The sequence below is a fragment of the Gorilla gorilla genome, chromosome 2 (assembly GCF_029281585.2).
Source record: "Gorilla gorilla gorilla isolate KB3781 chromosome 2, NHGRI_mGorGor1-v2.1_pri, whole genome shotgun sequence".
Taxonomy (NCBI): domain Eukaryota; kingdom Metazoa; phylum Chordata; class Mammalia; order Primates; family Hominidae; genus Gorilla; species Gorilla gorilla.
This window is the reverse complement of record NC_086017.1, coordinates 162,961,024-162,988,835: the sequence shown is the minus strand read 5'-3', so window position 1 is coordinate 162,988,835 and position 27,812 is coordinate 162,961,024. Positions and strand designations below refer to the sequence as shown.

The following is a 27,812-nucleotide window of genomic DNA, read 5'->3' as shown; positions in this document are numbered from 1 at the left end:
AAGGGGTTTAATGGACTTACAGTTCCACATGGCTAGGGAGGCCTCACAATCATGGTGGAAGGCAAGGAGGAGCAAGTTATGTCTTGCATAGATAGCGGCAGGCAAAGAGACAGAGAGCTTGTGCAGGGAAACTCATTTTTAAAACCGTTAGCTCTTGTGAGACTTATTCACTATCATGAGAACAGCATGGGAAAGAGTCACCCCCATGATTCAATTACCTCCCACTGGGTTCCTCCCATGACGTGTGGGAATTGTGGGAGTTGCAGTTCAAGATGAGATTTGGGTGGGGACACAGTCAAACCATATCAGTGAGTATAAAGATAGAAAAAGCTTTAGTCCCTGATAACGGTGTGGAGCTTCTGCGCCATCTGAAGACTGCCTGTAGTTGGGCTTCTTTATAATTAGAATACACTACATAGTTCATAGTTAATACAAGTAATTCTGCCCAGCCTTAAAGATATTCCATTTTATTTATTTTTCTCCCTGTAATATTGGGATGGGCTTTTCAGAGATTAAAATTTTCTCTGATTTTTCTATCATTGGTCAGTGACTTCCACATCTGTAGTCTTTGGCTGTTAGGTCAGTGTTCATCCCAAATATTTCTTCTATCTTTACTAAACTTCAGTTTCTCTACCTTTCCTCAAATAAAAAGCAGCTAATTCCCCAAAGTACCACAGTGATTTTTTTTTTTTTTTTTTTTTTTTTTAGCATTGGTTAGTTTAACACTTGGTACCTGAATTCTAAAAGTGTTTCATAAAGAAATTTACAGTGGTAATAAGTTGACATTTCACTGAGGCAATTGCTTTTGAAAAGAATTGGCACTTAATTCATATCTGCGATTAGGCATGTTTCACGCTATAAATGAACATTGAATAAAATCTTGACATTACTCAGACGGGCAATATTTGCTCACATTTATTCTCCTGCATCGTAAATAGTAGCCAACTCACAAAAATAAAGTATACAAGAATGTAATATTTTTTAAAATAAGATTAACAGTGTAAGAAGGAAAATCTCAGAAAAAGCAGATAGACAATGTAGAAAATTGAAATGAAATCCCACAGTAAGAAAAAAAAAACAGAAAACTGCCTATTTAAGAATTATGCTACATGTGGAACTTAACTAGACCGTTCTAAGAAAGACCAATTTCTAATGCAAATTTTCTGAGGTTTTGAGATTTACTTTATTTTTAAAATGTTATAGCTACATGTTTTACTATAGATTTTCCTTTAGCCACTCAATATACTGATTTATAAGTCTGTGACTAATTTTAAGTCCCAGAAATGAAAATGCTCCATGGAATCCATCCTCAACATGGTTATGAGTCACCTGAACCCCAGCGTTGCGAAGTCGGGTGACATACATGAGTCCATCATCTCTTAAGAGATCATATTGACAGGTGATGACATAGGTCAGGGGTAAACCATGTAATTTGTTGTCATCAGCCAACAAAGGGGCTGCCCTCACATCTAGGAACCCTGGATATTTTTTAGCCAGCTCAGAACTGCCATAATTTGGATTGTTATAAACATGTCCTTTTATAAACCTCTCAGGGAGCAGGGAACTCCAATTAACAAATTTGAAGAGATGACTTGATTCCACAGGTACATGTTGTCTGGAAAGCATGGCTTTTTCAAGTGATCTATCAGTGGTAAAATATTCACTCCAGAATCTGACCATGAGTGATTTGGATAGAAATAGAAAATTTGAATTTTCTTGATATGATGGTAAATCTACATCAAGAGGCTGAAGGGCAGGATAAATTAAAGACTGGATCTTGAGTTTGATCTTGACATCTGGGTCATCAAGGAGCTGAGAAACAAGATGATTTGCATAAATCATTTTCATTTAAAACAATAAAATATCCCTAATAAGATTATCTATCTGTCTATCTATCTTGTTTTTATCTATCTATCTATCTATTCATGATCTCAAAAAGACTTAAGTAATAAATGAAACATACCATCACAGCAAACTTTCTAACATTCAAAATGGGTTTCTAGAACTAGATGTTCATCAATATTTTCAACTTAAGGAAAACCATCTGTCATATACGCTTCATGGATAATGCAAAAAGATCTAAGTGATCATTAGAAAGTTAATCTCCTATTCTTTCTGCTAGGAATGATAACCAGAAGAATTGCATAAATATTATCTTCTATTCATGTAAGAGTTTTTATTAAAATAGGCCTGGTATGGTGGCTCATTTGTGTAATCCCAGAACTTTGGAAGACTGAAGTATGGATTGCTTGAGGTCAGGAGTTCGAGACCAGCTGGCTAACATGGCAAAAACCCGTCTTGACTAAAAATACAAAAATTAGCCAGGTATGGTAACGCACACCTGTCATTGAAGCTACTCAGGTGGCTGAGACACAAGAATTGCTTGAACCCATGAGGTGGAGGTTGCAGTGAGCTGAGAAAACACCACTGCACTCCAGCCTGGGAGACAGAGTGAGACACTGTCTCAAAAAAAAATTTTATTAAAATATACCAGTATATCAATAAGCTTTGCCATGAAGAAGAAGGATCACTTAATAGAGGTTTCTGACATGGCTTTGATGCTAAAGCGACATGTTACTTTAGGAGATTTGGGCAAGCCTTCTGTGTGAAATGGTCTATTAACATCATCTTTTATATCAAGTCTGTTGTGCTAATATTTGTAATAATCAGTGGTCTGTAAAGAGGGATATACCAATACCAGGGAGGAAAAAAGGAGACTTATAAGAATGAAATATTACAAAATATGTTTTAAATTGTGAAAACGTATAGGTTAAAAAATAATTTTGTGTTTTCGAAGTGTATAATATACTATAAAAGATGTATAGAACTTCTAAATAAAAGTACAGATATTATTAGATGTAACCCCAAATATTTTGCAAATTGTAGTATTTATCCACATTTTAACTATAATTATCAAAATAGACCATTGTGGAGCCTATTTGTAAAGATCGTTACAAGTTGCCAGGTATTTTTATATAAATTTATTCATATGACTCTCAAACAACTCTTTAAAGTTGAAAGACTTCATTTTTCTTACAGGTGAGGAAATGAATGTTTATTTAGAGAGATTAAGCCAATATCAAATCTAGAAATTACTGCATCTCCAAGTTTCCTGATGTCCAGTCTAATGCTTTTGCTGCTACATTATGAAATCCATAATAATGATTAGAAATCTATCTGTGAAGTTTCAAATACTTGTTCTATATTGTGGTTGAAACAAAGTGCAACTATGATTCTTTACTTTTGAGAATATTGTCCAACAGATTCTAGCAGTCAAAATGCTTTTAGTGTGAAAAATTATAAATAAATATAATCAACAAAACAAATAACAGCAATGTTTTAAAATTGCTTTAGAACCCTCGTTTGTAACTAAAGTCAACTAATAAAATCTAACCTTCTACATATGTTCTACTTCTACATAATCCCAGAGCGCTGGGATTGCAGTTCTGAGCTACCAGATGCAGCCTATAATTTTAAATGAATGATTTATCCAAAGAATTAACATTAGAGAGAAGGTCTTAGGTAGCTTCTTCTCCTGACTGCTACTCCATGGGAAAATAGTTCCTTTGCGACTACTACATGAGAAAAGAGTTTAGATGTTTAAACAATCAATAGCAGTGTTTCTCCTTCATCATAAAAACAAAATCTATTCTACATATAATCTGGGACAAAAATGCCATTTGTTATTATTATTATATTGCCATTATTAAATGACAGATAAAAAGATCTGATTTTACATCTACATACAAAAATCTTTTGAATTCTTCATATTTCTTCTTTGTAAGTAGCATGGGAATCTTTGAATGTGTTGATAATTTTCTTAAAATAGGATGATTATTATGGTAATAAAGGAATACACCATCGAAGATTATATGAATTGGTCTGAACCTCTAATAGCGTAATAGGGTCATTAGTCTCACAATTACATGATCTCATTCACCTACTTAATATAATATTTTACTGACATGTATTATTTTATTTTTTATGCTTTTAAGAGACAGGGCCTTATTCTGTCACCCAGGCTGGAGTACAGTGGCACGATTACACCTTACTGTAACCTTGAACTCCTGGGCTTAAGAGATCCTTCTGCCTCAGCCTCCTCAGCCTCCTAGGTAGCTAGGACTACAAACTTACACTATTATGCCAGGCTAATTTTTCTTTTTTCTTTTTTTTTTATTGTAGAGACAGGGTCTCACTGTGTTTCCCAAGCTGCTATCAAACTCCTGGTCTCAAGTGATCCCTTTGCCTTGGCCTCCCAGAGCGCTGGGATTGCAGTTCTGAGCTACCACATGCAGGCTATAATTTTAAATGAATGGTTTATCCAAAGAATTAACATTCCCTTAAGAAAGAAAAAAAATCTATGACAGAAGCAGAGATTGATATTATAATGTTTTAGTCATTTGTTCTCAATATTCTCTTTAATAGTTTCAAAAAATTAATATCTCCTATTTGCATTCATATTTTAATACATGCATTAAATATGTTTATAAATATGTTTTTAAAACAGCGTAGAAACGCTATTTTTAAAAAGCATAGAAATTATGAACATACCTGTTGAGTCACTGCTGCAGCTAAATTCCCTCCTGCACTATCTCCAGAAATACCGATTCTCTCAGGGTTCACACCATATTTTGCAAGAACTTTTTTGCGTAAGAACCACCTTAAGGCATTATATACATCTTCAAATTGAATTGGGAAATGATACTTAGGTGCTAATCTGTAGCTGTAGAGAGAAAACATAGTTTACACATTTTTTTGTTTGTTTTGATTAGACTGTAATATATTATTGGTGCAAAAGTAATGACAAAACCGCAATAACTTTTGCACCAACGTAATACATGCTGGAGGTGCACATAAGTATATAATTTCTTTAATTTTCAAACTAAACACAGCCATATAACCAGCACTCAGATCATGAAATATAACATTGCCCGCATCCCAGAAACCTTTTGTTTACTCTCTTTAATTCCTGACGTATCCACTAATTTGACATAACAGCATAAATTAATTTTACCTAGTTTTGGCCTTTAAATAAATAAAATCATATAGCATATACTCCTATGTATCTGGTTTCAATTGTTCAACATTGTGTTTTTGAGCCTCATTCACATTGCTTCTGTCTTCCTGTATAGTACTCTATTGTTTGAATATACCACAAATCATTTACCCATTAACATGTTGATGGGCTAAGTGAAATAAGCCAGTCATGGAAGAACAAATACTGTATGTTTCCACTTATATAAGGTGTCTAAAATAGTCAAATTCATAGAATCAGAGTGAAAAGATGGTTGCAAGGGCTGTGGGGAGGAGGAAATGGGGAGTTACTAACCAGCTGGCATAAAGTTTCAGTCAAACAAGTTGAATAAGCTCTACAGATCTGCTGTACAACATTGTACCTACAGTCAAAAATAATGCAAATTTAAAAATTCACTAAGAGGGTAGATCACATATTAAATGTTCTTATAAATAATTAAACAAACAATAAATACTAAATAAATATTTTTCCAAGTAAAAAAATGTTATGGGGATTTAGGCTGCTTGCAGTCTTGGGCACAAACAGTGCCGCTATGAATATTCTAGTACATGTTTTTTGGGGCCATATGGCTGTGTTCCTGTTGATATATACCTGTGCTATTGATAATAACAGAGGTATGCATATATGCTTAGCTTTACTTAATAATGTCAAAGAGTTTTTCTAAGTAGTTTACCAAGTTATTCTCAAACTAGAGCTTATGGAAGTGCTGTTGATTCAAAACCTTACCAACACTTGGTATTTTATGTCTTTCTCATTTTATCTATAATCTCGAGTATATACAGGTATCTTATAATAGTCTTAATTTGTATTTTCCTGATGTATACAGTACATTTTCATATATTGTTTGATGATTTCGATATCCTTTTCTGTAAATTGTCTTTCTGAGTCTTTCGCCTATACTTCTATTAATTGGTAGGTGTTTTTATATTTTGGATTTGAAAAAGTATATATGTATTTAAAAACTTTTATAGTATACATATGTCTATACCCACATATATATACACAAACAAACTTTAAGACTTCTATTAATGTCTTTTGATGAACATAATTTCTTAATTTTTTTTTGGGGGGGGACAGAGTCTAGTTCTGTCGCCCAGGCTGGAGTCCAGTGGCACGATCTTGGCTCACCGCAACCTCCCACTCCCAGGTTCAAGCAATTCTCCTGCCTCAGCCTCCTGCGTAGCTGGGATTACAGGTGCCCACCACCACACCCGGCTAATTTTTGTATTTTTAGTAGAGATGGAGTTTCACCATGTTGGCCAGGCTGGTCTCAAACTCCTGATCTCATGATCCACCTGCCTCGGCCTCCCAAAGTGCTGGGATTACAGGCGTGAGCCACTGCACCCGGCCTGAATTTTTAATATAACCATTTTACTGAGATATTCATAACCTATAAAATTAACACATTAAAAGTATGCACTTAATTTTTAATATAACCATTTTACCGAGATATTCATAACCCATAAAATTAACACATTATAAGTATGCAATTAAGTGATTTTCAATGTATTCAGAGTTGTGCAACCATTGCCACAATCAATTTTGGAAGATTTTCCTCATGCCAAAAGGAAATCCTATACCCATTAGTAGTCACTTCTCATTTCTCCCCATCCTTCAAACCCAATCATAGGCAACCATGAATCTACATTCTATCTCTATGCATTTGCCCTATTTTGGAAATTTTATATAAATGGAATTATAAAACTTTCCATTTATGACTGGCTTGTTTCATCTAGCATAATATTTTCAAAATTTGTCCATGCTGTAGCAGTCCTTTTATTAACAAATGAATAATTAACTGATAAATGGATGAATAAAATGTGGTATATTTACACAACTGAATATGTGTATAGATATGCCACATTTTATTTAAATATTAAATTGAATTTCAAATATTCAATTGTATAGATATACCACATTTTATTCATCCATTTATCAGTTAATGAACATTGGGTTGCTTCCACTTTTAAGGTTTATGAATACTGCTTCTACGAACATACAAGTTTTTATATGGGCATGTTTTCATTTCTCTTTGTGTATACACCTAGAAATGGAAATACTGGGTCAATAAGGTAACTCTGTTTGACCTTTTAAGGAGCTGCCAAAGTGTTTATTCCCACCAGCAGTATAGAGGATTCTGATTTTTCCATGTCCCCACTAGCGCTTGTTATTATCTTTTTAAATATATATATTATACCCATCCTAGTGGGTGTGAAGTGGTATTTCATTGTGGTTTTGATTTGCATTTCTCTAATGACTAATGATAATGAGCATCTTTTCATGTGCTTATTGGTCATTTTAATTTAAATATAACCAAAATTATCTATCTTTTAATATTGGAGTTCTTCATCTTTAATATAAATAAAATGAGAATATTTGAAGGCAAGGCATATATTTGCATAAATATTTTAAAGTATATTTTATCTTTCAAGTACATGAAAGATGCTTATTGGCCATTTTAATTTAAATATAACCAAAATTATCTATCTTTGAATACTGGAGTTCTTCATCTTTAATATAAATAAAATGAGAATATTTGAAGGCAAGGCATATATTTGCATAAATATTTTAGAGTATATTTTATCTTTCATATACTAGTGATTTATTAGTCATTTCAATGAATTAAACACAGGTGTAGGTCTTATACTGTAATTTGACTTGCCATGTTTAATAAAATTCTCTTTAAGTATAAAGTTGGAATGCAAAACAGCATAAGCTTGGATTTTCTAATTGCATTTTACAAAATATTATTCTAGCCACTATATTTATGAGTGATCACATACAACCAAATATTGATCAAGATTATGTCCCAACTTTATAATAATGATTTAACTTGACAAATGGTGATGAGTATGTTATTTTTTTAACTGTTCATTTACTTTCTGAAATTTCAATTTAAATATATACTGCTCTGGCATGAGTCTACCCAGCAATCCACCCCTAATTTTACTGTCCCTAAGTGCTCTTTCCATAAGTGGATTATTTATCTAACATAATTTTATATGAACTCATCTCTTTTGTTTAATTCGATAATACATTTTTTAATATACTTAGCGCAGTGTATAACACTTGTTGAGCCTAAACTATAGGCTATATTTTAAATATTTAAAATTATATAGCCTACATTTTAGGCTCACCAAGTGCTATATACACTGGACTCTGTTTCAAGGATGTTATCACTTACTCTTCACAGTGACCATCTGAGATGGAAATTATTTATGATGCACTTTTACATATGATCCTGTGACTCCAGGGCACTCATTTTTAAAGACTGGGAATTAAGGGTTGAAAGGAAATACCGTCCAGGTAATTATATCCATAAATGATACAGTTTGAATTTATGTGAAAAAAATTTTTACTTTTTGCTGTTTCTTTTTGCCGAAATAACACGTGTACACACATATACAGATTTTTTTTTCTCAACTCTAATCAGGTTAGGCCTAGCACTCACTTGCAATTGCCTACTTAGTGTCATCTGAGAAACATTTATTTTTGGCATAATCATGCATTGGCTGAGAAAGCTGAGAGAATCGGCTGAGCGCGGTTGCTCACGCCTGTAATCCCAGCACTTTGGGAGGCCAAGGAGGGTGGATCACCTGAGGTCAGGAGTTTAAGACACGCCTGACCAACATGGTGAAACCCCATCTCTACCGAAAATAAAAAAATTAGCCGGGCGTTATGACTCGTGCCTGTAATCCCAGCTACTCGGGAGGCTGAGGTATGAGAATCACTTGAACCCGGGAGGAGGAGGTTGCAGGGAGCCGAGATCCTGCCACTGCACTCCAGCCTAGGTGACAGGGTGAGACTCCATCACAAAAAAAAAAAAAAAAAAAGAAAGCTGAGAAAATCTTGGCATGTCAGACATCTGGCCAGAAAACCAAACAGCACAGCTCTTACTTGGTTGATACGACAACAGCATCAAGTCTGTCTGCTGTCCATCTTGACAGCAAGTCATAATCACTTAGAGCTGAAATAAAAGGATAAAAGCAACATATTAGTAAAACAGACAAATGAAGACAAGGCTGTTTCCTTCACAAAAATCCTGCTGCACTTCTTTCACGTTCTGGCAGTTCTATTTTACCTTAAAATACGAGAGACAAATTTAACACTGTATTTTTAAGAAGCCATCCATTCATGACTCAGTGGAATTCAAGTTTCCCAGTGAACCTCCTAATGCTCTTCCTCCCTTTTATCTTTTGTCCTGCACATTTTGCCATTGATCCTTCTGTGTCAGACTCATTCTCTAGATTAACCCAACTGTGTATACTGGAAGGAGGTACTGATTTGGCTCTGTTTTAGATGATGGGTATACAAAGATAAAAAGACAAGTCGCTAACTTGATCAATACATTGTCAGATATGTGAGCCAAGGAGATATAGACAGAATTGTTGCAATATAGAAGGATCACCTAAGTCTGCATGGGACAATAGAAAAGGCACCTGAATATAAGTGGAATAGAACTAGGTCCCCTTAAACAAACACTGGAACTTACTGCTTGCATCTGTACTACTACTTTAAGAATGTATCTAGCTGAGGCCTCTCTTTGCCTCTTTTTCTCTTGTCTAAGAGGAAGACGTAATGCTCTTTTTTTTCCATTTCCAACATTCCTATCTATATCCAATTATTTTACTAGTGCTCTAAATCTTCTTCCCTTTCATTTCCTCTGGGATGTGTATCTATCAGTCAACACTCCCAGCCCATTACTTGGCTAACATATTTCTACTTATTGCCTTCATTTATTTCAGTCTACCAACTTGTTTATATTTCTCCTGCACAAAAATAAAAGAAAATGCTCCTACTTAACTCTCATTTCAATCTATAATTTTCTTGCTTATTTATTTCACAACTAAGTCCTTTTAAGGCCAGCAATTATTCTAACCATTTTATTTTCTTCCCTCTCACTTTTTGCTTGCCGTAATGTGTTTCTCTGTGAATATCCCATCATGTCAGCAAGTCTCTCCTCAACAATATTAACATAGAAAGTTCAACATCCAAGAGACATACTTCCATCCTACTTACTTGACATCTCTACACTATGCAGAACTTCTATTATTTCCTCTTTCTTGAGGTTCTCACCTTCTTCGGCTTTCTTTTCATTTTCTGACATTTTTGACCACCTCAGTGCTTTGCTGTCTGCTTATTCCTTCACCCAACAATTTTGTTTGCATTCCCCAGAAATCTGTTCTCGCCCTCCCAGTCATCCTGTCAGAAATGAGGCACTCATTCAGATCTCTCTATTTTTTTAATTTTCTGTCTTTTTCTCCTCTAACTTCCCACATCAATGGACAAATTTGCTTAATTTCAAGCCTGTAACGTTTTCTTTTCAGGACTAGTTTATTCTTCCTCTGTAGAGTTCAGAGTTCTTAACTTAGTAGGCCCAGTCCAATCTTCACTCCTCCAGTTAATCTATACTGTATTCATTGGAGGTAAACAGATGAATCTCAAGAGCCCTAGGACTCAGGTGGGTTGGGTGATTTTCTCACATAATTGGGACTTTTATCCCAGTGCTTCCACTTCTAAATGTTTTTCTCTTTCTGCTGTAATTCTATGCGTCAAGAAATATACAACCTTCACACCCAATCTTGATTACTCTTGCCAAACAAACTAAGTTTAGCCTAAAGCTGCCTCTTTCCATATTTTAAAGGTTTCTTGATACACAGTGAGTTGTAACTTAATTGGATGTGTAACCTACTCTTGTCCCAATCACTGAGTTTCAGCCAAAGGTAACCAACTTGTGGAACCAGTTTCAAATAAGGCAAACGCTGAGCTGTAACCAATCCGCCTATTTCTGTGCCTCACTTCTGTTTTCTGAATGTCACTTTCCTTTTTCTACCTATAACTCTTCTTCCACCAGGAGGCAGCGCTGGTGACTTTCTGAACCTATTCTGGTTCAGGAGGGTGCCTGATCCACAAGTAGTTCTTTGCTCAATTAAACTCTGTTAAATTTAATTTGTCTAAGGTTTTTCTTCTAACATTCTGGCCTATTATTTCCTACATTTATCACTTTAAAACACACTGTATTATTTACTTATTTATCGATTAAAGATTGTCTCCATTAGAATGTAAGATCCAAGAAGACAGGAAGACAGGATTTTTTCTTTTTCTTTTGAGGCAGAGTCTTGCTCTGTTGCCCAGGCTGGAGTGCAATGGTGCAATCTTGGCTCACTGCGACCTCCGCCTCCTGGGTTCAAGCGATTATCCTTTCTCAGCCTCCCGAGTAGCTGGGATAATGTGTGCCCGCCACCACACCCGGCTAATTTTTGTATTTTTTTAGTAGACACAGGGTTTCACCATGTTGGCCAGGCTGGTCTCAAACTCCTGACCTCAAGTTATCCACCCTCCTTGGCCTCCCAAAGTGCTGGGATTACAGGCGTGAGGAAATTTTGTCTATTCAAAAATATATTCAAAGATATAAAAATATTACCAGACATATAGTAAATATGAGTAAATGGATGAAAACATTAAATGGTTCTGTAATATCAAGTGGAGAATGATAGAAATAACAAGGCTTTCTTAGAGTAATTGCGATAAATAGAAAAAAAAAGTTTCTTCTCACCTCTACCTGGGTTGATGAGGAAATGCATATGTGGAAAAGAGTGATATAAAGCTTCAGGGAAAAGTAAAACTTTGCCAGAACAAAGCACGAGAAGATAAAAGAGGCAGTAATGTCCATGCCGAAGGGCATGTGTACCTACTGAAGACTTAGTAAAATGTTTGCGAACTACCTCAGTGACAGAGATTTTTCAAAGCATTCACTTACCAGCACTTCCCACGCACCAGCCTCCACCATGGATGTAAAACAACCCCCTTCTTAGTGCTTCAGACTTTCTCTTTGGCACATATACCCGAACAAGAATGTTGTTGAATTTTGTCTCAGTCACAGTGATGTTTTCATCTGAGGTTGGTGGGACTTCATCAAAGCTCCCGACAACCTTAAAGGAATCCATAAAATGGTGAAGTCCCAGGAGCTCCACAAATGTAGCCTAAAAATGAAATTCACAAACATCCTGAAATTCAAGTATCAAATGGCAAAGAGATCTATGGACTTATAGGTAGACATTAACCCTTAATAAACTCAAATAGAATGAACTAAATTTTCATGCATGAATCCTGCTTGGTCCTTTTAAAAGAAACCAGAAATGCAAAGGTTATGCCTAGGGTGGTTCTTAAAAAAGAGGGAATATACTGTGAAGGAAATAAAAATATTTCATCCCAAAATATATCTCCTTGACATAATGCAAGGTGGCTTTTCAGAAGGGCTGGAAATACAAGAATAGCTGGAAAGCTTTTCTTTTGTGGAGGTGATTTGCATCTGTAGAGAAAATCTGCATTGATGCAGGCTTTCTCTGAGAGCCTTCATTTGTCCAGATCTAGGAAAAATCAACTGAGAATCTGACACCTTTAAAAGTCTGAAAGAAATTTTTACCATCTGTTCTCTCTGAGGTCTGCTGCCTGTGAGGATCCATCTATATAACAAGACCACTTTTGCTAGCCATGTCTCCTCTTCTCTCCTTCCCATAACCTGTCTTGCCACCATATCATTTTTTGGCTAAGCCACCATTCTTTCTGTAACCTCAAGATAGTAAAAAAAAAAAGTGTCAACCATCTGGCCATTTCTTTGAGATTTTATATTTTGTAAGTCTATTATGTATGCTAAAAATGTATATGCCTTTTTCTTCTATTAACCAGACCTGTCAGTTGACTTTCAGCAACTTTCAGAGGGCAAAGATGAAGTTTTATTTTGACCCCTGCTACTAATTTAGTTCCTACGTCACTAAAATGTGTCAGGCTCTCTACCAAGCTTTACGGTTTCAGAGATGAACCAGACAAATGCTCTTCTCAAGAATCTCAGAGTTAAGTGTGAAAGACAAATAAATGGTTACAAAACAATGTAAATACTATTACAGAGCTCTGTACAAAGTACTTTGGGAGCGAACAGCAGGTGATTACAAAAAGCTACTTGGGAGTAGAAACTGGAAAAGCAATTTTGTCTGAGGCTTGAAATAAATACCTTTTCCTAAGTCTTTTGCTAACCAAATAAGAAAAGGAAAAACCCTGGCAGGTCGAGGAACTGGTTTAGTTTAGAAATAGGGAGGTGCAGTGAGGCGTGGCTATGGAGCTGGTTGCACATGGGAGCTGGGAGTCAGGGTTGGGAGGGAAGGAATGAGTGGGAGAAAAAGGGAGGGCAGCTTGCCTGCCTGCAGCCCATCCTTTCACTGTAGAATGAGTCAGTGTTCTGAGCACTCTATTGTAGTCATCTCAGTAATAGTAACAACTTGCTTATATGGGAGGAAGATAACATTTTCTTATCCATGTCAGATATGAGGAAAGAGAGCCCAGGAAGGTTAAATATGTCGTCCGTGCCTACACAGCTAGTAAATGATATTTACCAGGATTCTCAATCCAGTAGTTTGATTCTTGATGTAATGTTCATAACATAATCGTTTAATAAAGGGTATGAACACTCAAAGATTGCCAGATATTTCAGAGAAGCCAGCAAAACTAATCAGGAAAAAAGGGACAAACCAGGAGCATAAACGATCACAAAAAAGCAAGCAAACAAACAAGCAGATAATTCAGGAATAAGAAAGGGCATTAAAACAACTTTTAAAAGGTATATCTACTGAGAGCTCTGAAAATACATTACTTTCATAAATTGCAGACAGAATGTAAGTAAATGAATGAATGAATTAATTAAAAGGCTACCAGAGAAGAATATATATATAATTGCTTAAATAAATAAAAATTAATATAAAGACTCCAAGAAAAAAATCAAAGACCTCTCACATGTTGTAGCACAGACAGCAAATATGAGGGAAAAAAATGTGTCCCTTTCTTAAAGCTCTTTAATAGCTCTGCATCACATACAGAATTAAATCAAAACTTACTACCAGTGCCCACAAAGCACTGTATGATATGGCTTCTAACCTCTCCAAACTAATTGCAACAATTTCCCCATTAAACCCAAATGTTTCATATGATTTCTTGGACTTGTCAATATTCTGTAGCTGGGGTGTTTGTACTTGTTGGTGTCTCTGCTGGAAAACATTTTTCTTAGCACTTAGAATGATTGGTTTCTTTTCATTCTTCTGGTCCCTAAGTAGCTGTTTCCTCTTCAGAATGGCTTTTTCTCACCATGCATACAGTAGCCCACTCTTGCCTTCTGCCCAAATTACTCTCTTTTCTTCCATCTTACCTCCTTAAAGGTACTTCTCATGAACTAAAATCATTTATTCATTTAATTCTAATTTATTTTTTTCTCCACCACTAGAATGTCAACTGTGTGGGGACAGACTACTTGTTTGCCTAATAGGATTTGAGACAGTTGAATTGTTGAATAAATGCAAAATAAAAGATTAATCCAGGAGTTACAACATTCATCTGGTTTAAGTTCTGAAAAGAGATTTGTTTTAATGAAGATAATAAAATAACCAAAGAAGTAATAGTAAAATATCCTCAAGGATCCAGAGACAGCTACACCTTTTTAATTTGCCAGCATCCAAGCTGCCCAGTTGCCAGGACACCCAGGTCTCCCTCCCCCTCTCATTTGTGCATATTGTGCCCTCTCGTGGTTAACCCTAGGCATGTACCAACCAGCCTGCCCATTGAATCTTTTCTTGAGAACTTATTTACGTGTCCTTAGTCTATATTTTGAATCCCAAAGATAAGTGCATAAAAATCTGTAACTAACACAGTGCTGCATAATCAGATGATCTCTAATTTGAGTATAAAATTTAAGGAACAAACCATACCTAAGATAAGAATTTCAAAGGAGAGCCACTATCGTGACATTAAAGCTACCTAAACAAAGTACTTTTTAGCAAAACCTATTCAAATGACTCCTTGCTTGCTGTTCTTGATATTTTTTAACATGATTCCAACACATAAGACAAAAAACAAACAACATTTCTAAGTAATACATTGTCAAAGGCCACAGCAGTTATTTTAAAAGATGAATAAGTCAATAAATCAAAAGAATAGAATCTTGAAAAACTTAATTCTCTGGGTCAAATGGTGGTGTATGCACATCTGAATTCATAAAATTCCAAACTTACCAAATTTTGTATAGTTTTCAGATGTGCGTTTATCCACATGATTCTCCATGGCTCCTCAACGTTATCTGGGAGAGGCGTATAAATATAATATGCTATGAGGATCCCCACAATCAGAAGGTACAGCGATTTTCTTCCCATGGTGTACGTCCCGCTTCTTGGTCTCTAGAAACACAGAAAGTAAACTTACATGATATGCCTGAATAGTGTACTTTAATAAGCAGTGTGCTTCAGCTCCACCCAAAAGCTTTGAAAACAGAGTTGCTCACTTAGTTTAAGGGTTGGCATAATAAGGTCAAAATTTTATCTGTCATCCAGATACAGTCGTGTTAAGTGCAGCTTCAAGGTTTAATGAGTAATAGGAAACTAGGGCAAAGTTTGTCAATGATCATGCTGTTATCTGTATTCCAATAAACAGCATGTATTGAGTAATAACTCGGGAACAAATTCTTTAACTCTAACAAAATTATCCATAGAAAACATACAGAATTCAGAATCTTTGTTTTAAAATAGCTTATCATGGAAAAAACAAATTATATATATACACATATATACATATATATGTGTATATATATATATTTTTTTTGATACAGAATCTCCCTCTGTCACCCAGGCTGAGTCCATAAGAAGCGTTTTGTGTCAATAAGTAGTTTGTTTGAGGGTGTGTTAGGCAGTGGGATTTCCATGCATTGGGAAGTGGGGACAGGGTTTAGGCAAGTGCTCCCCTCTGCGATTTCTATGCAGGGCCTGTGTCAGTTATTGCAGAATCCTGATGTTTCTCCCATGACTTGGGTCTGATGGGGGTTGGAGATTTTGAGAGTTTGTGTGGGGTTTTTTTCTGTTATTGTTTGGATGCCTGTCGGGGGAGTGAGTGTTAGGGTACAGTTGCATAAGCTAGAGGAGAGGGTGCCTAGGGGCACTCCTTTGGAAAGTTCACGCTTTATGCGTAGGGATGCTGGTTGGCTGAGTTCTGAGTCTGAGGTAAGTGTTCCTAAGATAACCTTGTGTTCTGCAGTATGTGTGGGAAGATCGAGTTTGTAACTTTTGAGTGCATTTACTTCTCCAAAACTTTGGTAGCGGGGGTGGAGGGTCATATTGCTGAGAACCCAGTCTTTGAGGGGACCTGGGAAGACATCTTTTGATATGGTTTCTGAGGGGTGTACCAGCAGGCCTTGGCCAGGGAGGGGTTAGTTTGACTGAGTATCATATGTGCCTGTTGAATGGTACGCTGTAGGTGGAGCGGTAGCGAGAAGGAGGAGGGAAGAAGGAGTAAATAGACAGAGAGCAAGTGTAAAGGTAAAGAATTCGGCTTCATCTGGAGTAAATTCCTGTAAATCCCCTTGAAATATAAGATTGGTGATCCAGTCAAGGAATGCTGTGAGGGTGGGATGTTCTGGGTAGGACCATGAAAGGTTTTCTGTGATGCAGTGAAGGAAGATTGTGAAATGCCAGGATGGGCAAACACAGGACATTTAGGAGGGGCCACTATCTGTTGGTGGTGGCTATTATACCTGCTATGAGGAGGATTATGAGGCAAGAGGTTACGAATATTGAATTTTTTTGTCTGAAATTCCACCCAGGAGGTGAGACAGTATATATTCCTATGGTAAAGAGTAGAGTAAGTAGGGTGATTCCTGCAAGGGCAGCGTAATGAATGATTTCCATTAATAAGGGTTTGGATACTTAATGGTAAGGGGTGATAACTTATCTGCTATGGTTCATGAGGGAAGAGTGGGGTCTTCAGGCATGGGCGTTAGGCAGAGTCGAATTGGTCCAAGAAGAGTGCTGGAGTATTTGCAGGGAACAGCTGGTTGGTTAGTTGGTGGCGGGTCAGCTGCAGGTGCTCTTTTTAACCTGGAAAGATGGTACCAAGAGTTGTGTTCTGAAAGTTTGGCTGCAGTGGGGGTAGTGAGAAGGACTTGGAAAGGGATTTCGCACTTTGGCGTGAGACTTGTTGGTTTTTAGGAAGACATATTCTCCTGGAAGGAGTGTTTGGTCAGTGGTGCCTTGGTGGGGTTTTGGAGGGGGCCTGGTCAGCTTGTTTGCAGAGGAGATGATGGATGAGGGAGAGTGTTGGGAGGTATTCTAATTGAGACTCAGGAGGGAGTCTGTTTTGTAAGAGGAAAGGGCATCCATACATTTAGTCGAATGGACTGAGGAAGGAGGGGGCCTTTGGACTGGCTCTGATATGAGCCAGTGCTATGGGTAAAATGGAGGTCTAAGGTTTTTTGACCTCAAGTGTGAGTTTGGTTAACTGAGTTTTGAGAATTCCATTTGCCCTTTGGACTTTTCCAGATGACTGGGGCTGGTATGGGATATGGAGGCACCACTGAACACCAAGGGATTGAGAGACTTGTTGGGTAATTTGGGAGATGAAGCTAGGCCCATTATCTGATTGTATGGAACAAGGGAGACCAAATCTAGGGATGATTTTTGTTATGAGAATTTGAGAGATTTTTCTGAAGGGGTAGGAAATGCTTCTACCCAACCTGAAAAAGTGTCTATGAGACTAAGAAAATATTTAGTTTTTTGACAGGAGGCATGTGGGTGAAGTCTACTTGCCAGTCCTCCCCTGGGAGTGTTCCTCTGAGCTGATGTGTAGGGATGAGGAGAGGGCAGAGGGCCCCTTGGGAGGAAGTAACAGAGCATATATGACAGTTTGAGGTTATGTCCTTTAGTGAGGTGAATAGATGAGGGGAGGAGAAATAAGGGTGAAGGAGTAGGTACAGGGGGCGCCCACCGATATGGAAGGATTGGTGAAGAGATATTGGAATTTCCTTGGTTTGCTCTTGGGGAAGAATGAGCTTTTGGTTTTTGATTATCCAGTCCCCTTGAAGGGAGGCTCCTTGCTGTAGTAGTGAAGAGTTTTCGGTGGGAGAGTATCTGGGTTGGACTGCTGGGGGGACAAGGAGGATGGGGGCAGGGATAGGAGAAAGGGAGGCCTGTTTTGGTGCTCATCAGCCTATTTCCTCTTGAGATTTCATCTGAACCTGCTTACAGTCCTCGACAGTGTATGACTCCTGCTTCAGTTGGGAGGTGTGCAGCCTGAAGGAGTTGGTAAATAAGGGGGCCATTAGTAATGAGGGTTCCTTTGGTGGTAAGGAATTTTTTCTCTTACCAGATGGCGGCATGAGAATGAAGAATGTGATAGGCATACTTGGAGTCTGTGTATATGTTGACCTGTTTGTCCTTGGAGAGGGTTAGGGCTCTTGTGAGAGCTGAGTTCTGCCTTCTGGGAGGAGGTTTCTGGGGGTAGGGGTTTAGCCTCAATTACATGATTTAAGGTAACTACTGCATACCCAACAATTTTGGGAGAGCCGGGGGCTCTGGAAGAGGAGTCATCTATAACTAGTTGGTCATCTGTATTAGTGAGAGGCTTGGAGGAGATGTTAGGGAAGTGTGGCTGCAAGTGATCCAGAATGTCAGTGCAAGAATGAGTAGGAGGGGAAGAGGATATGGGAAGTAGGGATGCCAGGTTGAGGGGGGCACTTTTGGCAAGGCTGAATACAGGATTTTTGATAAAGAGGTCATAGAGCGACTGAATTTGGGAAGGAGAGCGGGAGCTTAATGCTCAGGAGGAGAGGAGATCCTGTAAGTTGTGAGGGCTGTGAATGGTGGTGCTTTGGCCAAATGTTAGTTTTTTGTTTCCAGAGGCAAAACGGCCACTGCTGATGATGCTTTAAGACAGGTTGGCTGCCCTTTGACAGTGTTGTCTAGTTGTTTAGAGAGATATGCTACAGGGTCAAAGGAAGGAGGATTTCCCTTTTGTTGCCCTAAGACCCCAAGAACTATTCCTTGGTTTTTGGCAGTGTAGAGAACGAAGGGTTGGGAGAGGTCGGGTAAGGACAGGGCAGGTGCAGTGATGAGAGCAGTTTGGAGTTTACAGAAACTGGGAAGTATGTTGTGTATGGGGCTTAGGGGTTCATTGAGGGGGCCTTTGGCTGCTTCGTAGAGGGGTTGAGCCAGGAGGGCAAAGTTGGGAATCCATATTCTAAAGAAACCTTCTAGTCTTATGAAAGAGAGAATTTCATTTTTTGAGGAAGGCAGAGGCAAGCTGTTTATTAAGGTTGCTTGTGCTGGGGTCATGGCTTGGGCCCCAGGGGAGAGTTGGACTCCTAAGTATGTTACTGTCGGGGCAGATGGCTGGGCTTTGGAGTGGGGAGACCCTATATCTTTTGCTAGAAAGAGAGTTTAGAAGGGTGATGGTGTGAGTTTGGAGTCCTCTAGGGAGGGGCTGCAAAGAAGGAGGTCATCAATGTATTGGAGGAGGCAGCTGGGGGAGGGGTTTAAGGTGGTGTGGTCTTGGACTAGAGCTTGTCCAAAGATGTGAGGGCTGTATCTAAAGCCTTGAGGGAGGACAGTCCATGTGAGTTGTGACTGAAGAGTGTCAGGATCTGTCCAGGTGAAGGTGAAGAGGTCTTGGGAATTAGGGTGTAAGGGAATGGTGAAGAAAGCATCCTGTAGGTTGATTGCTGTATAGTGGGTGGTGTTGGAAGGGATGAGGGAGATAAGTGTACAGGGGTTAGGGACCAAGGGGTAAATAGGGAGTACAGCCTGATTGATGGCTCGGAGGTCCTGAACGAGTCGGTATGAGCTGTCAGGTTTTCTAACAGGGAGGAAGGGGGTGTTATATGGAGAATGTGTTGGTCTAAGAAGATCACATGAGTACAGCTTGTTTATAATGGGTTGGAGGACCTTTTGGTGGGTTAGGGAGATAGGGTATTGGGGAAGGCTGGGAAATTTGGAGGGGTCCTTTAACTGGATTTTGATGGGGTTATGGTGTGCAGCTATGGAAGAGTGTAGGGAGACCCCCTGAAACTATTGCTACGGAATAAAAGATGAAATGCCCCTGATTATTGTAAATACAAAATTGCATGCAGGATTGTGTAAAGACAGTGCCAGGTTGGACTGCCAGAATGAGCCAATAGCGCGTGATGTGCTTCCCCATGCAGAAAGCCTATGAACAGACTTGCAGTCAGGGAGGTTTCACATCACCAAGAAAAGCTTTTCTATCTGAGAAAAGCAGATGTTCATAGCTCTGGGAATGGAATGTGACCCCTGTGGAGAGCCTATAAACGGATGCATGAGGGGCACCTGTCCATATGGTAAGATAGGGCTATAACTGCCCTCATCTTGCCACAGCTCTTCTAGGCCTCTTTAGGGTTAAGGCATACTCCCTTCTGAGAATATCTGGTCTAACTGGTTGTCTACCTTTACGTCCTGTTTCTATGGATTGTTTGTAACCAGCTTTTGCTGCAACTGTTACTGCTGATTAATATCTGGCTAATCATAGGTATGGAAAGACTATATTTCTGTTTTAAGGCTCTGTTAGAAATTACTTATGCACACACTATATTGTAAATTCTTATCTCTGTATACTGTACTTCTGCATACAGATGTTATGTTAAAGAATTACTTCATCCCCATGTGACCATCTCATCGCATAATCAAATGACCCTAAATCCCTCAGTAACCTACCCCCACCCTCACTAAACTTAATAATAAATGCTGGTATATCCAGTGCATTGTTGGCACTGCAGGACCAGAAAGTGGTGACCCCCCCTAGACCCGACTTTCACTATCTTGTGTGTGTCTATTATTTCTCGACATGCAGATCCGCCTGGAAACAAAGAAAGAGCCCTGTTGCATTGTGGGCTGCTGGCCAGATCCCACAATACAAGAGGTGGTGGTATCCCACACCACTGGGTTGATGAGAGAGGAGAGAAGTGGGTACTGGGGAGAAGGGTCAGGGGCTGGACTAACAGAGAGGAGCAGAAAGGACTCTGGTTGAGAGACACAGGAGAAAGTGATGGAATCTTTGAATTTAGCTAAAAGGTCTCGGCCTAGAATGGGGGTGGGACAATGAGCCATGATAAGGATGGAGTGTGAAAAAATAGTATTAAACAAGGAACAAGTAAGGGACTCAGTGGCGTGTGGATGACAGACGAATCCATCAACCCCTATGACAGAGACCTGAGAGGGATGAATGGGTCCTGAAAATTCAGGCAAAGCCAAGTAGGTGGCCCCAGTATCGATTAAAAAGGAGATCAGTTTACCTGTTACTGGCAGAGTTACCCTGGGCTCCAAAGCAGTGATGGCAGATGAGACTGGGGGCCCTGGGCTCTGTCATTCTTCAGTGGCCAGACCAAGGAGCTGTGGTAGGGTGAGTGATCTTTCACTCTCTGCCTTGCCAGGGCTTTAAGGAGTTGGTCTGTTAGCCTGGTTTTTAAAAGGACAGTCAGACTTCCAGTGGCTGGTCTGTTGGCAGGCTGGGCAAGGAGTTTTTGGTGTCCTTGGGTTAGGACATTCCCACGCCCAGTGACCTTCTTTGCTGCACTTAAAACAAGGCCCAGGAGGGTTACTTCCATTGGGTTTTTTGTGCCCTTGGGTACTATGGCTAGGTTGATGGATAGCCACTGCCAGAAGCTGGTATTTAGCACAATCTCTTTGGGCCTTGTCTAATTTAATCTGCTCCTCCCTGTTATTGAAGACTTTGAAAGTCAGGTTAAGGAGATCTTGTTGTGGAGTTTGAGGGCCATCTTCGGCCTTTTTAAGTTTGTGCTGTATGTTAGGAGCAGACTGAAAGATGAAATGGGTATTAAGAATGATAGTTTCTTCCCGGGAGGTGGGGTCTATGTGAGTATATTTTTGGAGGGCCTCTGTAAGACGAGAAAGAAATTCAGCAGGATTTTCATTGGCTCTTTGGGAGATTTCTTTGAGCTTTTCAAAATTTACGGCCTTATGGGCTGTTTTGTTAAGGCCTGCGATGAGGCAAGTAATCATATGGTTACGAGATGCCTGGCCAGGGTCTGTGGGTTGGTACTTCCAGGGGGGGTTCCTCCAGGGGAACTGCAGCAGCCCCTATGGGCTTAGTAGGGTCTTGCCGATGAAGATTGTTGGCATGTACCTGTGCTGCAAGCCACACTCTTTCCTTCTTTTCTGGAAGGAGGGTAGAAGACAGGATAATGTAGAGATCATGCCAAGTGAGTTCATAAGATTGGGTAAGGTACTTACATTCTTTGATATAAGTGTCGGGATCAGAGGAAAACGACCCGAGACGTTTTGCAATTTGGGAGAGGTCAGAGAGGGAGAAGGGAACGTGGACTCGAATGATGCCTTTGGCTCCAGCCACCTCTCGGAGGGGAAGTATGGGGGCTGGTTGTTGGGCATGCTGAGTTTGAGAGTGTATGAGGTGGAGTATGAGGTGGAGATGCGGATGAATCAGAGTCAGAAGCTGGGTGGTTGGAGAGAGGGAGAAAAGAGGGAGGGCAGGAGCTGGAGCATAGGGCGGAGGGTCGTGGTGATTGGGCAGAGCATTATTATGTTGACTGGGAGGGGCGGGGGGAGACGTCGGCAGGGTCAAAGGAGGAGGAATCGCCAGAAGGAAGGGGAGCTGAGGGTGAGCCTGGCTTGGAGTGGGCGAGGAGGATTTGGAAAGTGAAACAGGACTGATAAAAGGAGGGGCAGCTATGGAGGGCAAAAAAGGCCTGAACATAAGGGATTTCAGACCACTTTCCATTGCGATGGCAAAAGTTGTCTAGGTCCCTGAGGATGTTAAAATCGAATGTGCCATTTTCAGGCCACTGGGAGCCATTGTCCAATTTATACTGAGGCCAGGCTGTGTTACAATGAAAGATGAGCCTTTGTGGTCGAATTTCGGAATGGAGGCCAAGGGCATTAAGATTGCGGAGGAGACATCGGAGGGGAGATGTCTTTGAGGGACTGGACTGAGAGGCTCCCATGGTAGAATGAATGAGGAACAGGTGGAGATGGGAGACGTGGCCAGAGACTAGAATGATAGGAGAAGGCGTCCCCTGTCCTGCGGTTCAAGTCGGAGAGGTGCGATAATTCCCTATTCAAGCATCCGTGAAAGGCATATACCAAGGGCCTGGAGGCTGGGAGGAGAAAACCCTTGGCCCAGTGCTGCATCTTTTGGGAAGGAAAGAGTGGACAAGGGTTCCGGACAGAAGGCAGAAGTCTCCTTTACTCACTCCTGAGGTGGCCCTGGTGTTGGTTGTGTCTGCCAGCGATGGAAAGGAGTAGGAAATCCTCTGGGTCTCCAGCACGTTCTGGAAGGGGGAGTTTGGCCGGGGGAAGTGGGGAGGAAAGGAGACAGGGAGAAAGGGAGGCCGAGCTCTACGACCTTCCCGGGTTTCGGCACCAAGATGTAAGGGATAATTGGAAGGACAGCCGAGAAAGGAATGAGGCCAATAGACCTAAGTTCAGGCAAGCTGTTTTATTGTCAGTCCTGCCGGGCTACCTCCTGACAAAAGCAGAGGAGGCAGCCCCGCTTACAGGCTATAGCAAGGTTTTATAGGGTGTAGAACTGGGTCAAGGTGAAGGAAAAAGAAAAGAGTTGTGGGGTCCTTTGTGCCAGGTGTCTGACCGCTTCCTGGGGATGTTTTTCTTGCCAGTTCTGTTGTGTAAGGTAGACGTCTTGACGTCTTGACTGCATCCGGGAACTGGTCAGACAGTTACAGGTGGGTTTGGGGTAGGAGGTTTTACTTTTGGCCTTTGGGGCTTAGGTCTATGGGAGGGGGAAACAGTACAGTTGGGTGAACCCTAACAATAATAATAAATCACATTCCTACGTTGCTACGCTCACTGATGTTGACACCTTCCTATATTTACTGTCATAACTTTTTTTTATACGTATGTAAATCTTTCCTGGCTGAATCCTAGAGTAAATAATTTTTTCAAGGAGTCCTGGATTCCTTTAGTGGCAAATGTTAGAGAAAAAAATCTTGGCATTATATGTACTCATTGGTACTAAGCCGTTTTAGTTTGCAGAGCTAGAAAAGATAGATTTTGAAAATATGAGTTTAAAATGATGTTTAAATTTAATACTACAAGATTGTCTTGATTTCATTACTTTTGCAATTTTATATAGTTTTTCAAGTTAACATTTCATTTTCATTTTACATTACTGAAATCTTATGTTCTGTTGTATAAAATTATAAAACATTTATATGCAAAAAGGAAAATTAATAAGTCCATCCTCCTTCCTGATATTCTCCTCTCTTGGCTTCACGTAGATCTCTAGCCCTTCTCAGTCACCTAAGAGTGTACCCTCCCTCTTCACCATTTGCAAGTTGCTTCACGTCAGCACTCTCTAAGCCCAAACCTGTAACACTGGCAATCAGAACCCTCCTTAAATCTAGGCAGTTGAGGCCTCCATCCCAAGCCCCTACACTTAAAAGGACTGTCTGGTCTTCCTCTGATTGCTGGCTTCACTATAGCGCATAGACTAGCAGAGCAAGGGGGCATGTACATTCCCTTCTAGACCATACTCCCAGCACCCTGGACCTTGAGCCTTGAACAGTCTTTCTGCATTTAATCTATTGTCTTGTTCATTGAAATATTCCACATAAAAAATACTAGCTATTTTATTAAACAGGAAAACTGAAGCATTTTTCCTGGAGTACATTTTGATCTTGGAAAGGATAATAATATTGTTGGAGAAAAAATTGAAAGGAAGATACAACCCATTATTTAATCCTATAATGTTAAGCAGGAAACAATTCAAAGAAAGCAAGCTATGCTTTAATATTCAATTGTTTATTTTTATTTATTTTATAGACCGGGTCTCACTATTGTGCCTAGATTGGTCTCAAATTCCTGGCCTCAAGTGATGCTCCCACATTGGCCTCCCGAAGTGCTAGGTTATAGACATGAGCCATCACACCCAGCCAATATTTTACTTTAGTATATGGAAACTCTGCAGTTTTCCTACCTCCACTGGGGACATGAGAAAAGCATATTTGGAAAAGAACTGTTTATTTGAGCTGTGAAGGAAAAATAAGTCAACATTTATATATATATATAAATTTTTGGTTTTTTTGAGGTGGAGTTTTGCTCTTGTCACCCAGGTTGAAGTGCAGTGGCACGATCTTGGCTCACTGCAACCTCTGCCTCCCGAGTTTAAGAGAGTCTTCTGCCTCAGCCTCCCAAGTAGCTGAGATTACAGGCGCCCACCACCACACCCAGCTATTTTTTTGTATTTTTGGTAGAGACATGGTTTTACCATGTTGGTCAGGCTGGTCTTGAACTCCTGACCTCAGGTGATCCACCCACCTTGGCCTCCCAAAGTGCTGGGATTACAGGCGTGAGCCACCGCGCCCAGCCTACTGTTATATTTTTCAATATCTCTTTCTCCCATTCTCTTACCTCTCTTTTTGGTATAACATTTAAAGCACTATTGGATTTTCAGACTGTATCTACTATATCTTTAATCTTCTTTTTTGTGTTATTTATCTTTTTGGCTCTTCAAGCTTCATTTTGCCTGTTACCTGAGTTGATATGACCCATCTTTCCCATCTATCAATTTACAAATGATCTCTTCAGCTGTGTAAAATTACTTATGCCATTTTTAAGGTTTTAATTTTTATAAGTTTATTATTTTGTTTTAGAATTTTTTTTAAAACCTCGAATTTTCTGCTGAAATTCGTAACCCTCATTTTGAATTCATTGAACAAAGTAGGACAGTTGTTTCATGTTGTATGGCTGATAGCTCTAATATCTAAATTTTGTAGAGTATTTCTATTGTCTGCTGATTCAACTTGCTTTCCTTCATTGTTTCTTGCTTACTTGTTTGCCCAAGTATATTTTGTAGTGTTTTGGGCATTCAATTTCACAAGGTATTTGCAAGAATAATTTAAAGACTATGATGGTACCGTATTTCTCCAGCAATGTCTTTTATGTATTTCAGTCAATCACACAGTAGTAATTACCACTCATACTACCTTAATTTAATTTAAATTCAAAGCTTGAGGTTCCTCTAGCCATCTGGATGATGTGCAGCAAGGCTTTAAATGGAAGTGCGTTTTGTTTTACATCAGGTTCACTTTGACTCTGAGAGTGTATTTCTACAGGGCATCACTTAAAGAGAGGAGTGATTTATGAGTGCACTCATATCTGCAAGGATTTGAATGTATAACCCTGAGAAACTCCCAAAGCTCATCTTGGTTTAATTGTTTCCTTTTGACTACCATATGCCTTTAGGGCAGTGAGGATGTTGAGTGCTAGAATTATTTTTTGTGAAGTTTTCTCTTTTTTAGTCTTTTAAAATTTTTGGCCTAGAAGTTTTCTATATCTTATTAGCCCTTTACAAGATATTTTAGCTAGATTTTTAATAATTATGGGTCAGAATTAACTGGTTCATCATTTCAGAAGTCTAAACTCTGTAAGAGGAAAGACTTATTATGTAATATAATAAAAAGAAATTGATGTTTGAAGAGATTAGGTGGCTTGTCTAAGGTCACAGCTGGACATTGCTTCAGCTGCAATAATCTGTGTCTCCTGAAGGGTTAATTGTACTGCACTAGGGGGCCTCTCAGAGCAACAATGTGTAGGCAATATAGGGTTCAATTTTGGGGAAGTTGCATGTATCTGTTCTATAGTATATTAGAATGAATCACAAAATTTGTATTTTTCCTTTGGCTAGAAATCAGAAAAAGGTTATCGTGAATGTACCAATAACCAAAATTTATACATTTCCAAAGTATATAAAATAAATAATAAAAGCAGCAAAAACAATATTTTTTGCACAGTAAATTTAGATGTGACATTTATTATCAAAGTCAGTTATTCAAGTGCAGAATCAGTTATTAAACTATAGACATTAATTTGCAAAGTTTATGTAATTATTTTTCCCTATAGAAACATTGCTTCTAAGACATCACTGCCTGGTTTATTATGTCAAAAAAAAACAGTAACAAAAACAATTTTATCCATAATATAGTAGGCTAGTTATAATTATGGAATACTTTAAATTGACAACTCGTAGGTGTGTAATTTTAGCTATATGTCATATAAATAGTGTGAATAATATATGAAAAGTATAATTCCTTCTGCAACTATATGGTATCTATGAATCTAACATTTTTTTCTAAAAATTTTATCTGAAATAAATATATTTAAGCATAGGATATTTAAGAAATAAAACAAATCTGAGCATCATACCAGTTGGGTCACTGCTGCAGCTAAATTTCCACCAGCAGTGTCTCCAGAAATGCCAATTCTTTTAGGCTCTCTACCATATTTTTCAAGAATATCTTGGCATAACAACCATCTTAGTGCATTATATACATCTTCAAATTGATTTGGAAAATGATATTTAGGTGCTATTCTGTATCTGTGGGCAGGATAACAATTTTTAAGTCAACTATTTTTAGTTAAAAAGTATATGATTTTCTGCTCACTCTAACCCTAAAATCAAAAGTAATTTTTGCTTTAGCAAACCTGATACTTTGGGTCATCAGAAATCCAAAAACAGGTTTCATCCTTATGATGATGCCCTATATGAAAACTTTTACAAAGGTCATATACACAAGTAAATTCATTAATACAAAACTTGGATTAGGTTTAAGGAAAAAACAAACACAAGCAGGTGTTACGTTTCCCTAGATAAATTTCTTCCAGAATGTTTTTTTTCTGTGATCATTACGCTTTGGTGGTAACCAATAAATGGTAAGCAAATCTTCAGAACTGTTAGATTCTACTTTAATCTAATGTTCAGTTGGCATATGGTCACTACTGTGTTTTTTCATATGGGTTCTTCATTTTTCTACTCATTTTTATTGGGTCCATTTTCCAGTAATTATTGATCTAGAATGCTTTTAGAGAATAGATTTTGCTTGTGTTCCCATGTGCAATTTGGTGGCTAATTGCTTTTAGTGAAGGATTTTACTCTGACATACCTTGTAGTACCTTTGCTTTATCATCTA

General features: G+C 38.8%; 1 protein-coding gene and 1 long non-coding RNA gene across 4 annotated transcripts in view; one reads left to right on the top strand and one right to left on the bottom strand.

The window, feature by feature from the left end:
* Positions 1–27,812, top strand: part of LOC134758108 (uncharacterized) — a 189,739-nt gene that overhangs the window by 99,400 nt on the left and 62,527 nt on the right. The gene's annotated exons all lie outside the window — the stretch shown is intronic.
* On the bottom strand, positions 891–15,388 carry AADAC (arylacetamide deacetylase). Of its 2 annotated transcripts, XM_019022883.4 has the most exons (6): positions 15,357–15,388; positions 15,091–15,252; positions 11,796–12,018; positions 8,933–9,002; positions 4,552–4,723; positions 891–1,812 (listed from the first exon to the last, which is right to left on the bottom strand). In XM_019022883.4, exons 2-6 carry the CDS (start codon positions 15,226–15,228, stop codon positions 1,216–1,218), a joined length of 1,200 nt encoding a protein of 399 aa, XP_018878428.2. In that variant the 5' UTR covers positions 15,229–15,252; positions 15,357–15,388; the 3' UTR covers positions 891–1,215. The 2 variants fall into 2 exon arrangements, with proteins under 2 accessions (XP_018878428.2, XP_004037911.2); XM_004037863.5 differs by lacking the exon at positions 15,357–15,388 and having other exon boundaries at positions 15,091–15,340.